At 44.5% G+C, this 15,861-nt stretch overlaps 1 protein-coding gene across 13 annotated transcripts in view; it reads left to right on the forward strand.

The window, feature by feature from the left end:
* Positions 1-15,861, forward strand: part of LOC310750345 (uncharacterized protein) — a 140,163-nt gene that overhangs the window by 83,239 nt on the left and 41,063 nt on the right. For all 13 annotated transcript variants that reach the window (XM_083588242.1, XM_083588240.1, XM_083588245.1 and 10 more), the window contains 16 exons: positions 18-115; positions 696-873; positions 1,713-1,940; positions 2,899-2,985; positions 3,790-3,963; positions 5,265-5,420; positions 6,546-6,666; positions 6,975-7,192; positions 8,757-9,008; positions 9,982-10,173; positions 10,296-10,520; positions 11,531-11,680; positions 12,023-12,126; positions 12,740-12,957; positions 13,787-14,007; positions 14,777-14,923. In XM_083588242.1, the coding sequence (XP_083444368.1) occupies positions 18-115; positions 696-873; positions 1,713-1,940; positions 2,899-2,985; positions 3,790-3,963; positions 5,265-5,420; positions 6,546-6,666; positions 6,975-7,192; positions 8,757-9,008; positions 9,982-10,173; positions 10,296-10,520; positions 11,531-11,680; positions 12,023-12,126; positions 12,740-12,957; positions 13,787-14,007; positions 14,777-14,923 (2,769 nt within the window). The remainder of the gene's footprint in view (positions 1-17; positions 116-695; positions 874-1,712; positions 1,941-2,898; positions 2,986-3,789; positions 3,964-5,264; positions 5,421-6,545; positions 6,667-6,974; positions 7,193-8,756; positions 9,009-9,981; positions 10,174-10,295; positions 10,521-11,530; positions 11,681-12,022; positions 12,127-12,739; positions 12,958-13,786; positions 14,008-14,776; positions 14,924-15,861) is intronic.

Below are 15,861 nucleotides of genomic sequence, written 5' to 3' on the forward strand. Positions count from 1 at the left end.
TTTCTGCTCCATTTCAGGATATTTCTGTGATGGGACAGGGCTTGCCTCCCCTTCTGGTCTCTGCCATGCTGGGTTCTACTGCAGTGGAGGAGCTGTTTCTCCAAGACCTCAGCTGGTAAGCTATTTTGATGCTGATAATAATATTGTAATTGTCAGGAGTAGAAGGAACTTTAAATTAGGAAGCACTGGTGGAAGATTTTTTTGCTCAATGTCAGCTGGTGATGTTTCAACCTTCCTTTCTGTTATATTTGCAAATAAAAATTCTCAAAAGAGAGACCAAGGGAAGAATGGAGAACTCAGAATTTATACTTATCCCTTCATTCCCCCCCATCTTTCTCTCCATGAAGTTTACTTCAGGAGGTATCAGGTGATCTCATTCCTAGCAGAAGCCATTTTCTATATGCCTCTTTATCATTTGTCTTATGAGAGCACACTCCAAATGACTTGAATTTGACACTTTTTGAATTCAAGCCACATCTGCAAAGGGAGATTATTTCTTTGCAGTTACAGCTTGGGAAATACCTGATGTCTTATGATGTGCCTGGTGTCATATTACATGAGGTGATGGACGGGTGAGTAAACCCACCCAGCTGTCAAAGTGTCATGAGGAAGGTTGGTCATGTTTGCATCCAGCCCTCTAAACAACAGGTTCCCCACTTCTGTTCTGCAGTGATGCCATGCACTTATACTTCCAGGTAACAAGCCGAGGGGGACAATGCCCACCTGGTCATTACTGTGTCTCAGGGAGTGGAAGACCACAGCTATGCCCAGCGGGAAGCTACAGCCCCTTCTGGGGAATGGCCCAATGTCTGGAATGCCCAGAAGGTGTTTACTGTGATGTTGGTTCAGCTAATTACACCAACTGCCCAGTCGGTGAGTTTAGCACTACAAGTAACTTTCCAGCTTCTTCTTTTTCTTTGAACTGCAACAGTCCAATGCACTGAAGGCCTTCTAGATGCCTGCATCTAGATCTAGATCACTACTGTTGACCTGTTGCTCAGAACGTTGCATCATCCTGACCTGTGAAGCTTCACCACATGGCCTACTCTGGTCTATTCCTATTCTGGTGGTCAGGTCTGATTTCCTTATGATTCCTTCTCAATCAGAATGTAAGAACATAAGAAGAGCCCTGTTCGATCAGGCCTGTGGCCCATGTAGTCCAAATTCCTGTTCTCACAGTGGCCAACCAGATGCCTGAGTGAACTGGCAAACGGGACCCAAGCACCAGAGCTCTCTCCCCTCTTTGTGGCCTCCAGCATTACTGCCACTGACTGCAGAATTTTTCCAATTCTTTTTGAAAGCCATCCAAACTGATGGGCATCACTGCCTCCTGTAGGGGCTAATTCTATGGTTTAACTGTGCTCTGCATGAAGAAGTCCTTTCTTTTGTCTGTCCCAAACATTCCACCATTCAGCTTCCTTGGATGTCCATGTGTTCTAGCATTATGAGCAGGGATGGGGAAACTGAACTACAACTCCAGCATTGGTTGTGCTGGCGGTAAGAGGGAGACTTCTGCATTGGTATGTAAATGGGTCCCTGCTTTTGGCATTACTGATGCCCATATGTAACCTTCACAACATGCATGTATGTGTGTGTGCGTGTGTTCTTGTGAATTTGATTCCTGGATTGATGCAAATTGCCTTCAGCATTTGGAAAAGTGTCCTTTAACAGTCTGGTATTTACAATTTTGGCAATCTCCTTCTCTTCTCCAGGGTATTACTGCCCACGTGGTACAAAGTTTGCCACTCAGTTCCCTTGTCCAAGGGGGACCTACAGTGAGATTCTTAACATCAAGACCATCTTGGATTGCCAGCTATGCCCTCCTGGAAAGTTTTGCTCCAAGCCGGGCTTGGTAAGCCCAGATGGCATTTGCATGCCCGGATGGTACTGCCCTCCTGGGTCAACTTCAGGCAAGCCGGTATCCCCAGGAAACAACACTGGTATTGGAAAATACATTTGATTTCATAATGGTGCATTTGGGGGTGGGGGTGGGAGAAAATGATATTTTTTCCTGGCATATATATATCCTGCCTGCTTAGCAAAGTTCTCAAGGTGGTCTACAATATATTTAATAAACAGACAGTTCTACAGTAGTCACCACAGCAGTGCAAAGGTGTATATAAGTCATCCCCCCTCCCCTTGTTCCAACAAATGCCATTCTGCAGCTGAGTATCATGGCTGTTGAGGCAGATACATGTTAGGCCCACAGAAGGCAGGATGTACTCACTGGGTGGTGGTGGCTGCTGATGTTTCTCGCAGCCTAGGCCCTGGTAGCAGATGCAGGAGGTGCCATGGAGAGCAAAGATGTTCCATAACTTCCTTTCGAACATTAGCCCCACCTAGGCCAGGACTTCCTTACTGGGCAGCAGCTGATTATGTTTCCGTGGTGCTAGGCTGAGCCAAAAGAGGGACAGAGAGATTTTTGTGGTGGCACATTTTTGCACAGAAAAGGTCAACATGTAAACATCAGTGCAGCCCTACATATTACTGGCAGTAGAATTCCGCTTCCTGGGAAACTCCATTTTTATTGTTGTTTAAAGTTTATATAGATTGTGAAGATAAATATATGCTGGTGGGTTGGAGGGGCAAAATGCCTGCTTAAATCTCAGAAGCTGGCTTATTATCAGATTTCCAGTGGGTTGGTATGGGTCCTTTTGTGTCTCTTGACACACACATACCCCAAACTGGCCAAGACAGATGATAATGCGAAATAGACATTGCAAAATGGCAAAAGTAACAGTCCACACAGGATAAATTATGTGGTTTGAAACCAGTTTTTATATAGATGCATAAATTTTGGGTCTCCTACATGCTGAATTTTAATTTTTGAAGCACAAACAATTGCCCATAGTCAGGATGTATCCTTTTCAGACGCTGTCTTTTCTATTCCATGAGCAGAATCTACTGTCCAAGCTTTAATTCAAATATGTCCTGCTGGAGCATTCTGTCCGGAGGGATCTCCTGTTCCCATCCCTTGCACTCCAGGTAGATATACTTCTCACTAACCTGTCAGAGCATACTTTCAAACTTTGGTTAATTAGAAGCTTCCTGGTTTGGCTGCTGACACCACAAAGGGTGGCTTGAAGGGGCTGTGTGTTCAGACAAGGGGCTCAATTTTATCATTGTTTATTATGCAAAGATATAATTATGCAAACCAGCTGAAATTTGCAAAAAATAGACCACACAGAAATTGACTGTGCAGCTTACTTGTCTCTCCCCCTCTCTCTGTTCAGGGAGCCTCTCACCTCACCCCTGGTCTTTCCTCTACTCAACTATATCTCATCCAAGCCCTGTAATTCAACATTTCTCCCAAAGCCTTACTTGCAAACAAAGTACAGTGGTACCTCGGGTTAAATACTTAATTCGTTCCGGAGGTCCGTTCTTAACCTGAAACTGTTCTTAACCTGAAGCACCACTTTAGCCAATGGGGCCTCCTGCTGCTGCTGCGCCGCCGGAGCATGATTTCTGTTCTAATCCTGAAGCAAAGTTCTTAACCCGAGGTACTATTTCTGGGTTAGCGGAGTCTGTAACCTGAAGCATATGTAATCTGAAGCGTATGTAACCTGAGGTACCACTGTATATTTACAACCCCAAGGCAGCAAATCTAGATCTACTGGGGCTTTGCCCTGTTCTAGGCATGCCTTTGAACAGATCATCCTGTTGCTTCTCTAGCCTTAGCTTAGTTAGAGGTTCATTCCAATAGTGCGGGAATACATAGCTAGTTAATGGGAGACCCATTGGGGGCACAAATGCTGAATCTGAATGTGCTCTTCTTCCCTCCTTCTTTAGGTTTTTACTGTGCCTCTTCAGAACTGGCTGCACCTTCAGGCCCTTGTGATGCCGGCTTCTACTGCACTGGGGGCTCCACCATCCCTAACCCAATAGACGGAGCAGTGGGAGATATTTGTCCTGGAGGCCATGTCTGCCCACAGGGAAGCTCTTCTCCCATTCCGTGCCTCGCAGGTAGGTCTCAAAATAGCTGCTCAGCAAAGCACTGATGCCATAATCAATTCTGGAGATCAGGGGCATTGGCAGGGGCGGGGGCAAACCCCAGGTCTACTCCACCTGGCTGAGGATCTCCTTCCCTCCTCTTTGTTTTTTTTAAAATCTTTGCTTACAGGGCAGCTGAGTACACCGCAAAGCTCAATGCCATTGTGACTCCAGCTACCTACCTTGTTAATTTGTGGAGGATACAATCCCCATATAGTATGTTGGGTCCAGAAAACTGGGTTTGCATCCCGTAGCTCAGCCCTGATAGCAAGTATGTGTTTGTTTCCCTCTGAAAGTCAGCCTAAATTTGCATCTATACATCTGAAATATGCAAATATGGATCATGGGCTTGTACCTAGCACTGCCTATTTGCTTAACTGAAACTCTGAAGTTCTGCTTTATCTATGTACTCTCAGGCTGAGCCTAGGTTTGGTCATCATTGGCAGCAAATAAACAAGAGTTCTTCTGGGCCAGCAAAGATGGAGATAAGGATTCCCCCAAATCATAATATTTTTATATTGTACCTCCCAGAAACAGGAATGAAGAGAAGAGAGAGCCTATTGGATTCTGATTGTATCTGTTTTCTCACATGCGAGTGGAGAGAAATCCCTCTTCTCTCCCTCCCAGACATTCTGTATGGACTGATGCAAAATGCTGTCTTTCTGTTATAGCCATCAAGGGCCAGTTTAACCAAATCAACTGGCATGGATTTTTTTTTTAATGATGTATTATGAGCATTAAACTGCGTTAGGGATTAGTAGCTGGTCCCCCATGAAAAGTCTCCCCTGTGTAGAGAACTAGGCAGGGCTGGATTAAGCATTAAGCAAAATAGGCACATGCTTAGGGCATCCATTTCCAGATTCACCATGGACTACATGGTGCGTCTGAACCAGGTTCCTCAAAAAAGGCTCCCACAATAAATGGAAAAATTACATACACAAATATACAATAATTACAAAATAGTAATAATAACATTGTAATAATAGAGATTAATGATATACATTAATCTTGGGAATACAAAAAAATTAGAATCTGCTAACCTTTATTTTATGGTTTATTGTTGTTTATATTTTGAAATAAGTATATATGGGGCACCAATTTTTTAAAAAAATTTTTTAAGTGCTTAGGGCCTCTGAAGGTCTTAATCCAGCCCTGGAACGATGATGTCAGGGGAAAATCTGCAGCCTAGCCTTGTCCCTGCTGTGTTCTGTGTAGCCAAGACAGATTAGTATGGCAGGTAACAGACACAAGCAAACATGTGTTTCCTTTTACAGGCTCCTTTCTGGGTGACCGTGGTGGTGAGTCCCTGCAAGACTGCCGTCTTTGTGTGGCTGGCTGGTTCTGCTCCCTCCGAGGTCAAACTTCCCCAGAGGGCTTGTGCATGGCAGGCTGGTTCTGCCCAGAAGGATCAGTATCTGCCCAGAATCCAGGTAGGAAAATGTGATGTGCTCAAGGGCCACCACTTGTGTTGCAGTAAGAATGTGAGTAGAAACAAGAGATTGGTTTCTAGACTGTGAAGAAACTAAGGAATACAGTTGTCTTCAAATTTTAAAAACTCCAAGCCATATGGACGTGAAAGCTTGTGGGATTGCTAGATGCTGTTTTTGTGCCTTTTTTGCCACTTCTGTGCACATTTAGGGCAGTTTTTTTTTTTTTTTGCCTTTTTAAAAGTCACTTTTGGGTTTGATGCAATGCATGTTGTCACACGTAAATTGGATGCATGTAAATTGGTCGTTAGGGACGCGGGTGGCACTGTGGGTTAAACTACAGAGCCTAGGATTTGCCGATCAGAAGGTCGGTGGTTCGAATCCCCGCAACAGGGTGAGCTCCCATTGTTCGGTCCCTGCTCCTGCCAACCTAGCAGTTCGAAAGCACATCAAAGTGCAAGTAGATAAATAGGTACCGCTCCAGCGGGAAGGTAAACGGCGTTTCTGTGCGCTGCTCTGGTTCGCCAGAAGCGGCTTAGTCATACTGGCCACATGACCCAGAAGCTGTACGCCGGCTCCCTTGGCCAATAAAGGGAGATAAGCACCGCAACCCCAGAGTCGGTCACGACTGGACCTATTATGTTGGTATGGGAAACTGTCGTGTGATGGGCCAATGGCCGTAATAAAGATCAATACCAAATGGTCAGGGGTCCCTTTACCTTTTTAAAATTGGTTGTTGGCTTATATCCAGCCCTTTTTCTGGGGGGATGCAGGGGTATGCATACCCTTAAACATTTTGTGAATCTAAGTTTGGCCCCATCAATATGAGTAGGAAAATGAGAGTACCCCTAAACATTTTTTCTTAGAAAAAAAGCACTGCTTATATCAAAAGGTATATGTGAACATTTTTTATCTTTAAACTAGGCTAGCAAGCAACACATGTGTCAAGCCCAGCTTCTGAATTATAAACGGTGCTAGCAGATGATTTATTTATCTTCTTGTAACTTTTTCTAATTATTTTTCTGCAATGCTTGAAGTTCACACTCCTCCTTGCATTATAGCTGCACAGGGTGCCCATTAAAGTAACACACAGCTGCAACATTTTCTACCCATTTCTCTTTTCCGTAGACTACCTCTGTCCTCTTGGTCACTATTGCCCTACAGGCAGCCCACAGCCCAAACCGTGCCCCCCTGGAAAATACCAGGATGAAACTGGTCAAAGCCTGTGCAAAGTCTGCCCAGCAGGAAAGTAAGTGAAACAGTTTATGGAATCCTTAACTTTTTTTGTTTTCTTCAGTCTTCTCCTTTGCAGTCTGCATAGCAGTTGCTAGTCTTTAGGTTTCCCAAGACCAGGGAAGAGAGAAAGATACCACTGAGTTCACTTTTAAAGGTGAACATACTAAATTTCCACCTTCCAAAACAATTCATGGACTGCAAGGCAAGCAAACTTCCTTTAAAATTTGCACTTTTCTGAAATTTGCAAGGCAATTCTCTAGCCAAGCAATGTATGCACAAAAATGTAACACTATAGGAGACATGGTCTGTTTTTTTTGGCAGGTTCTGTGATCCTGATTTCCAAGCACAGGATTCCCAAAACACCTCTCCGCGGGGAGTGGTCAAGCCATTGGACTGCCTGCCTGGGTACTACTGTCTCTCAGGGACGGAAACTGCCAAGCAATTCCCATGCCCCAATGGCACCTTCAGTAATCAGACAGGCCTGAGCAGCTACAATGAATGCACGCCCTGTCCTGGAGGCCAATTCTGTGCAAACCCAGGTAGGTCAAGGAGACAACAAGCAGATTTCGGTTTGGGCTGCAATCCTAAGCATGCCTACCTGGAAGGCAATCCTGGTGAAAGTGGATTTTCTTTGAAAGCTGCTATGCAAGTGGACCTGGCGGATGGAGTACTAGACTTGTGGCCAGTACCTGTAATGAAATTCTGTGCTTAAATTAAACTGCAACCGAGGCATGCCTGCAGCAATTTCTATTTTCAAACACTAGGCATCTTGTTTTAGGTTAGGCCCATCTCCTTAGGGCCAGTTTTTACAAAAAGAATACACTGTATTTTTCACTGTATAAGACGCACCAGACCACAAGACGCACCTAGTTTTTGGAGGAGGAAAACAAGAAAAAATATATTCTGAATCTCAGAAGCCAGAACAGCAAGAGGGATCGCTGCGCAGTGAAAGCAGCAATCCCTCTTGCTGTTCTGGCTTCTGTGATAACTGCGCAGCCTGCATTCGCTCCATAAGATGCACACACATTTCCCCTTACTTTTTAGGAGGGAAAAAGTGAGTCTTATAGAGCAAAAAATACGGTACATGCCACAGTTATAGTCTTCCTGACAGAGGTAGTGCTTAAGGCTGCACACACAGTATACCTTTAAAGCACATTTTTGTGTGCTCCTCAATGAATTGTGGGCACTGTAGTTTGTTAATGATTGCTGGGTATTGTAACTCTGTGAGGGGTAAACTACATTGCCCAGGATTCCTTGAGGGAAAGAATGTGCTACAAATGTGCTTTAAAGGTTCCAAAAATTTTATACAAATACATACAGTTAGGAAAAGGCTATGGAACTTTTTTTCAAGTGTCAGTGGTGAGACTTTTATATGCACAAAGGTGGAAAGACTCGTTGTTACCAACTATGAAGGAATGGTTGATAAAACTAATGGACTTAGCTGAGATAGTGAAATTGGCATGTTTAATCAGAGAAAAGTCATTGTTGACATTTACTAAGGACTGGAAACCTCTCATAGAGTTTTTGCATGAAAAAGAAAATGAACCAATGACATTTGGGTTTGAGAATTGAAGATAATGTTGGTTTATAGAAAGTACCAGTAGTTTTATTGGGTGCTATATTGGAGTAGATGAGTTGAATAATGTTTGTATACAGCAGACTGATGAAGAATCGGAAATTTCTTAGCTAGTTTTTCCTTCCTTCCTTCCTTCCTTCCTTCCTTCCTTCCTTCCTTCCTTCCTTCTTCTTTCATTATCTCCTCTCTTTCTCTCCCCTTCTCCCCTTTATCCCTTCTGTATTTCTTCATCCTCGCTTTCTCTCTGTTTTTTTGCCTTTTTCTTTATGGTTTGTGTTTTTATTTAGATTAAAATTTTAGTTTTGATTAAAAAGATAATAGGTAGGAATCTTTGTATCCCATTTTCCAAACTCTAATAAAATTTATTCTTTTTATTTATAAAAGTGCTTTAAAGGTATAGTGTGTATCTAAATCCCCAAATGCAATCTAAATGCAATATCCTCACCAGTTATGTGCAATCCAGAGCTTTTGAGCAGTATAATAATGTGAATATAAATAAAGTAAAATAAAGCCTCTCTCTTTCCTAGGTCTTGTTACCCCAAGTGGCCCTTGCTTGCCCGGGTATTACTGCACCCTGAAAGCACGAGTACCAAACCCTGTTCACGATGAAAGTGGAGACATGTGCCCCACAGGGCATTTCTGCCCCTTGGGTAGCAGCAACCCAACACCATGCCCAAGTGGGACTTTTCTAACCCAGCCTGGGATGTTGTCCCTCAGTGCCTGCTTGCCCTGCCCTGGAGGAAGCTTCTGCCAAGGAGAAGGTCTGGCCAGCGTTTCTGGTGAGTTCTTTAATCACCTTCCAGAGCACGCAGTGTAATTTGGATGCTGAAACAAGAGAAAGCTCTATAAATATACCACCGCCACCCCGCAAGCTACATTGAGCTAAGTTTGTCTTGCACTAATCAAGCAGCCTCTTTTTTTCCTGGCTTCTGACCCAGAAAATAATTATATCTGATATGCAATTTGCAAAGGAGTTTGGGGTGAGTGGGTGGATGATTTAAAGCAACTGGCTTAGGTTAGAAATTGCAGCTCATTTTCTGCACAATGGGACACGAGGAAAATCCTTCCTGAGAGTCTGGCAATCTGCAAATTAATAAAGAGAGCAAAGGCTCTGAGCACACACAGAGTTTCTCTCACCATGGACCTACTGGAAACTTACTTCCCCATCCCCATGCACAGGACTGGTTTTAGGCAGCAAGGCATCTGGGAGGTCAAAGAAAGTGACTTCCAGGTAGCCTTAAGACCCAGTACCTCTTCTGCTAGAAACAGAGCCCCACAGTTGCTTTCTGAGCACAATTCAAAGGGCTGACCTTTAAAGCCCTGAACGGCCTCAGCCCAGTATACCTGAAGGAGCGTCTCCACCCCCATCATTCTGCCCAGACACTTAGGTCCAGCACCGAGGGCCTTCTGGCGGTTCCCTTGCTGCGAGAAGCCAAGTTACAGGGAACCAGGCAGAGGGCCTTCTTGGTAGTGGCACCCACCCTGTGGAATGCTCTCCCACCAGATGTCAAAGAGAAAAACAACTTTTAGAAGACATCTGAAGGCAGCCCTGTTTAGGGAAGCTTTTAATGTTTAACAGACTATTGTATTTTAATATTTTGTTGGAAGCTGCCCAGAGTGGCTAGGGAAACCCAGTCAGATTGGCAGGTTATAAATCATAAATTATTATTATTATTATTATTATTATTATTATTATTATTATTATGGCTCACCAGTGATTTGTGGTGGTCTTTGACACCCTCTCCTTTGCAGGGATATGTCACCGCGGCTACTACTGTGATTCGCTATCCACGCATCCTGACCAGAAACTCTGCCCCCAAGGATTCTACTGCCCCAAAGGCACAGGGACCCCAATTCCATGCCCTGCAGGAAGCATCAATCCCCACAGTGGGAAATGGGATCCCACAGACTGCAAGCTCTGTCCAGCGGGGCATTTCTGCAGTGGTATGTGCATGAATATTTCTTTTTCCCCTTTTGAGGGAAGGGGGTGTCTTGACAGATTCTCAGCTGGCTTCTTCCTTAATGGAAAGAAACACAAGCCTTCTTTTTCCTCTCAATGGCTTTAGGGCCGGGAAAGGCTGCCCCAGAAGGGATGTGCATGCCCGGGTACTATTGCCCCCCAGGACAGACCTCCGCCACACCTGTTTCCCATCGGTGCCCACGTGGATTTTACTGCCTTCAGGGATCTGTGGCTCCAGCAGCTTGCCAGAAAGGAACGTATCAACTGGAGGAAGGGAAAGAGTCATGTGAACTCTGCCCAGCTGGGTTCTTTTGTGAATCATCCAACCAAAGTGAGGAAATTGGAGGGATGTGCCCATGATGGTTGCTTGTTATGATTTGTGTGCAGGGGGTAGTTTGTTCCATGTGTCTGTGAGCACCTCCAGACTGTCAGTATTTTGCAGGAGGGAATCAAGCACATAACTGGGAAATTTAGGTTGGCACATTTAATACGTGTAAAGGTGCTCTGTTGCCCTTGCTCAACAAATCTGCTTTGAAAAATAAATAGACTTTTTGGAGTTAGGAAAGTGATAGTGAAACACACTGAAAAGTGCAGAATCAGTGAAGGATTACCAAGAAGGTGTATAAACACACAACAGGCAAATCTGGATGAATGCAGGAGGAATGCTCACCATCATATTATCTCCCTGCAAGTAAATAAGAACAGACGCTTGATAAGAACTGGATATAATCTAAGCTCCAGGTATGTTCGCACATGACTCCTTTGTTACAACAGCTCCACCAGCAACCAGTCTGTTTCTGGGCACAATTCAAAGTGCTGGTTATGACCTACAAAGCCCTATATGGCTTAAGTCCAGGCTGTCTGAAGCACCATATTCTCCCATATGAACCTGCCTGGCCTCTGATATATTTGAGGAGGAGACCCACCTTCTCTTAGTCCTGCCACCCTTTCAGGCACCCTTGGTGGGAATGTGGGAGAGGGCTTTCCCAGGTGATTGCTCCCCAACTTTGGAACTCCTTCCTAGAGAAACTAAACTGGCTCCCTACTTGTTGTCTTTCCACCGGCAGGTGAAGACTGTGTTATTCCAGCAGGCTTTTGGGAACTGACAGCTTTTAAAATGCCTTTTGATGGTGTTGTGCTGTTTACTATCCACATTTTTAATAGATTTGTTTTTATATTGGTTTTAATTCTAGCATCCTTTATCACTTTATATCTATTATCTTTTATATGTTTTAGTTTTCAGAGCAGAGTGCTGGAGATTGTACACACAATTGTCACAATATAATAATGTCTTAGAGAAAATGCCGGCAAGAAGTTTCTAAGCCGCTCTTTCTTTCCTAGCTGCTGCTATCCAGGCCCCCAAGCCATGCCCTCTGGGGCATTTTTGCCCCCCTGGCACTACATCTGGCACAGAACACCCATGCCCCAGAGGCACAAATGGGCCCAAGGCTGGTGCTGCTGAGGAATCTGACTGTCAGCCCTGCCCAGCAGGTAAGTGAGGGACTGGGGCAAGGAGCATACAGCCCACCCAAGAAAGAAGGTAAGACAATAGCGGGAAGAAGTCTAGCTCTTGGTTGCTCACACAAATGCTGTGCACACTGGGAAAGGGCCACAGCTCAGTGGTAGAGCATTTGCTTTGCATGCAGAAAGTCCCAGGTTCAATCCCCTTTGGCATCTCCAGTTAGAGAGACCTCCCTGCCTGAAATGCTGGAGAGCTGCTGCCAGTCAGTGCAGACAATGCTGAGCTAGGTGGACCATTGTCCTGACTTGGTAAAAAGCAGCTTCCTGTGTTCCTTATGTTCACTGCAGATTTCTTCCCTTCATTTTTTAAAGGAATGTACTGCTCCTCTCCTGGGCTGTCCCAACCGACTGGTCTTTGTCATCAAGGCTACTATTGCACCAGGGGAGCAGTCAGCCCTGCTCCCATGAGACAGAGGGTGAGTGTAAATGGCAAGAAACAGGATTGATTCATTACTAGGGGTGTCAAATGTGTTGGGCTAATTTTCACAGCCCGAACCCAGATGCAGACCCCAAAGCACCTATCTTTCAAAATATGTACATCTTCCAATTTCACAATGCAGTTTCCCAACCCCCCCCAAAAAAGCATGCAAAATTTTGCACATTAGGCATGTTTTTGCATAAATAAAAATACTTATATTTGTGAAAATAATGCACAAAAAATGCCTTCTATCAAGGTAAATGGCTTGCAAAAATGTGCATGTTAGTCAAAACTACTTACAAAATTGTGTTTTGGGGAGAAATTCGCACTAAAACGATGAATTTTCATGAGAACTTTTTTTAAAAAAGCAAATTGCACAACCTTGGACAATTTTACCAAGTTAATTACACCCCTCTGTGGCTCACAGAAGAAGCTTGAGAGAAAATCAATAGGCTCTTTGATGTGCAATTACTTGAGAAATGTTATCTGAATCAGCTTGGCACAGTGATATCATCTTATTGGAAGCTCACATTTAAGACTTGGTTTCATCAAAATTGTTTACCAACCATATTTCTTTCTCATTGATATTATTTTCCTTTATTTTTTTCCAGGTGGATTCTGCCAGCTTCCTCCTAACCGGGAATGACATCTGTCCTCCTGGGCATTTCTGCCCCAATGGGACTGGATATCCCGTTCCTTGCCCACCTGGCTCCTTTTCTGCTTCTCTGGGTCTGAAAGCAGAGAGTGAGTGCCAGCCTTGCCCAGCTGGACTCTACTGCAGCCAATCAGGGATGTCTGATCTGTCCCAGATGGCGCCATGTAATGAAGGGTAAGAGGCTGTAACAGCTGCTTCCCTTGACTGAATGGCAAGCCAAGACTTGCAGGCAAGCTCACTGTGAAGAAACACAGTAGCCTCTGATCGCATGATATTCTCCATAAATAAATAGGGGTTACATGAGTGATGGAGAGAGAGCTGGATAAAAAGAAGCGCGGCTGTCCTGGGTATTTGGGAGAAAGAGTATCATCAGAGATCCAAAAACACATTGAACTGATAGTGGCGGAGTGGTAATCTGAATCCAGTCCTGGAGAAACATCAAATCTCCATCGCTCTGCATGAACCCAAAGGAAAACCCTAAATTGAGAGGTAGTGTTTGGGAAGGGCCTAATAACTATGATTTTTCTTGTTCTCCTCTGAGAGTGTCTTAGGGCTCATTATTAAGATGCAAAGAGCAGGGATGTGGAGAATCCCATCACAAATGGAAATGACTGCTGTTTGCATGTTCACCTGAGGTCAGGAATGGACATCATATGAACAGAATTGGCTGTCATGGGGGGGTTTTGGTCTGCAAATATTACATAAAAATTATGTCATTTTCTACATTCATGTCTCCTCAGGCAGCCATCTGCCAGGTTATAAGCATGCCTTAAACTAGAGGTGGGGATTGGACTCTGTCCCTCCAGTGTAGGCCAAGGGTCTTGACGAACCTTAGATTAGGAGTAGCAAAGTAGTGCCTTCCAAATCTCCCTGACCTTCAGTTTCCATCCTCTTTGACCATTGGCCATGCTGAAGGGGGCTGATGAAAGTGGGAGTTCAACAGCAGCTGGAGAACACTGTGTTGGCTACTTCTGCCTTAGATACTCCTATGTAATATTTGTAGGTGTGTTTGCCTTGAGGGGAATGCTGCTCCCTGCCCCAGTGATGGGATTCATGGGTACAGATGCCCTAGAGGATTCCGTTGCCCTGAGGGTGCCATTCTGGAAGTTCCATGTGAGCCTGGCATGTTTAGCCCCATGGTCGGGGCCAGCTTCTGCCTCCCTTGCCCAGCGGGTACAGCTTGCCGTTATGCTGCTACTGTGGAGCCACTCAGCTGCCCCAGAGGTGAGACACTGAGAGATTGCATTTAACTCCACTGATTGGAGGCACACTGTTTGCCAGAGGTAGAAAGCACTCCTTACCCCCTTTCCTTGACTGTCAGTGTTATACACTATGATGCACAAGTCCTTTCCTAAGTTACCATGATAATTCTCCGTCCCACACCCCTTCAAGATCAAATCCTTGTGTGCTGCAACTCTCCAAATGACACACATTCCAGGGACCCAGCATGCATACAAAATCCTTGCATCTTTCAATCTGCAGTCTTGATCTACACAGACATAGCTGGATGACAACAGCTGCCACAGAGGGGGCAAAGACATGCTTCCTTCCAGAAGGGCCATTAGCAACAAATAGTGTGTACTAGCCATTAGCAACAAATAGTGTGTACTTGGCCAACTATTTTACATAACAAAGCCAGAAACTCACACCTTTGACAAGTACCAATACCTTCCACTATCCCCTTTCATGTTTTTAGGGTTTGGTTGTTGTTTTGTTGGGGGGAGTTGCCTTCTCCCTGCACCTCACTCTCTATGTTTTGTTTGTTTGGGGATGGATCTATCGTCTTACATTTCCAGATGTGCTCTCCAGCCCCACCCCTGCAAATGGGGACTCTTGTCTAAATCAGTCCTTCAGTTCTCCAGACCCCTGATCTTACAAACTCAGAATTACTGAGCTGAAGGAACCTAGAAATTGCCCAACTCAACCACCAATCCCTTTACACTATAAATATAATGTGTGCACACAGCACCCCAATGCTTTCTTGCTTTGGCAGGTTACTACTGTCCAGCCCAGACAGCCATCCCTTTGCCATGTCCTGCTGGGACCCTGAACACCCTGGAGGGGGCGCTCTCATCCAATGCCTGCAAACCATGCCCAGTTGGGAGGTACTGCAGTGGAAATGCTAACTGGGAACCTGATGGTAAGAGGTAGGGTTAGTTATTGCTCTGAGGTGATTCACAAGTCCTAGTAATGTTCAGCCATGGGGTGTCCAGTAGCACAGATGGCTTTATGAGAGAATCAGACACATTCCTAGGGGAGTTACCTATGAATGGTTGGTAGTCATGGAAGCTATTTGGAGCCTTCTTCTATTGTATTCCCTGCTTCCCAATGTTTGGTTTTAAAATTATTGTCAAGTGACTTGTATTTTATAGATGTATAAGATGCTTTGAGACATCTTGCGCAAAGCAATGAATAAATGTAAAAAATGGTGAAGATTTACAAAGGCAGGATGCCACTGATAGCAGTTAATGGATGCTGTGCACATTTCCCAAGGCCTGTTGGGGATTATGCATAATGACCAGAGAATCTGCAAAATTATATCCATATAAGCACATGTTTCAAGGTCTGTTGGATAATATGTATATTGACCAGGTAATGTGCACAATTCCCTCTTTGTGGAAGGGTTATGTGCACATTCTCCATGGGACCTGGTGCACAGTTCTCAGTTGATATGCACATTAACCTTTCTACTTACATGCCCCTTAACACACACACACACACACACACACACACACACACACACAGAGAGAGAGAGAGAGAGAGAGAGAGAGAGAGAGAGAACTCTTGACATTAAGGGAAAGCTTTCTTCCAGATATACAAGGAATATTTTGAACTTAGGAGTTTTCCATTCTGTGCCACTCACCTTTATGTTGAAGTGGTATAGGCTAGACACAGTGAAATCTTGCAAGTACTTCAAAATGATTTGTTGCAAAAAATAAAAGTTATGGAATGAAGTAGTAGCACACATATCTGATTTATTAAGAGATTTCTCTTCACCTCTGTCAGATTCGTAGTTCATTCATACGTTGGCCTGAAAGCAAGATGAGCGCCGCAGCCCCATAGTCACCTTTGACTGGA

This window comes from Podarcis filfolensis (genome assembly GCF_964270895.1).
Source record: "Podarcis filfolensis genome assembly, chromosome: 15".
NCBI lineage: Eukaryota > Metazoa > Chordata > Lepidosauria > Squamata > Lacertidae > Podarcis > Podarcis filfolensis.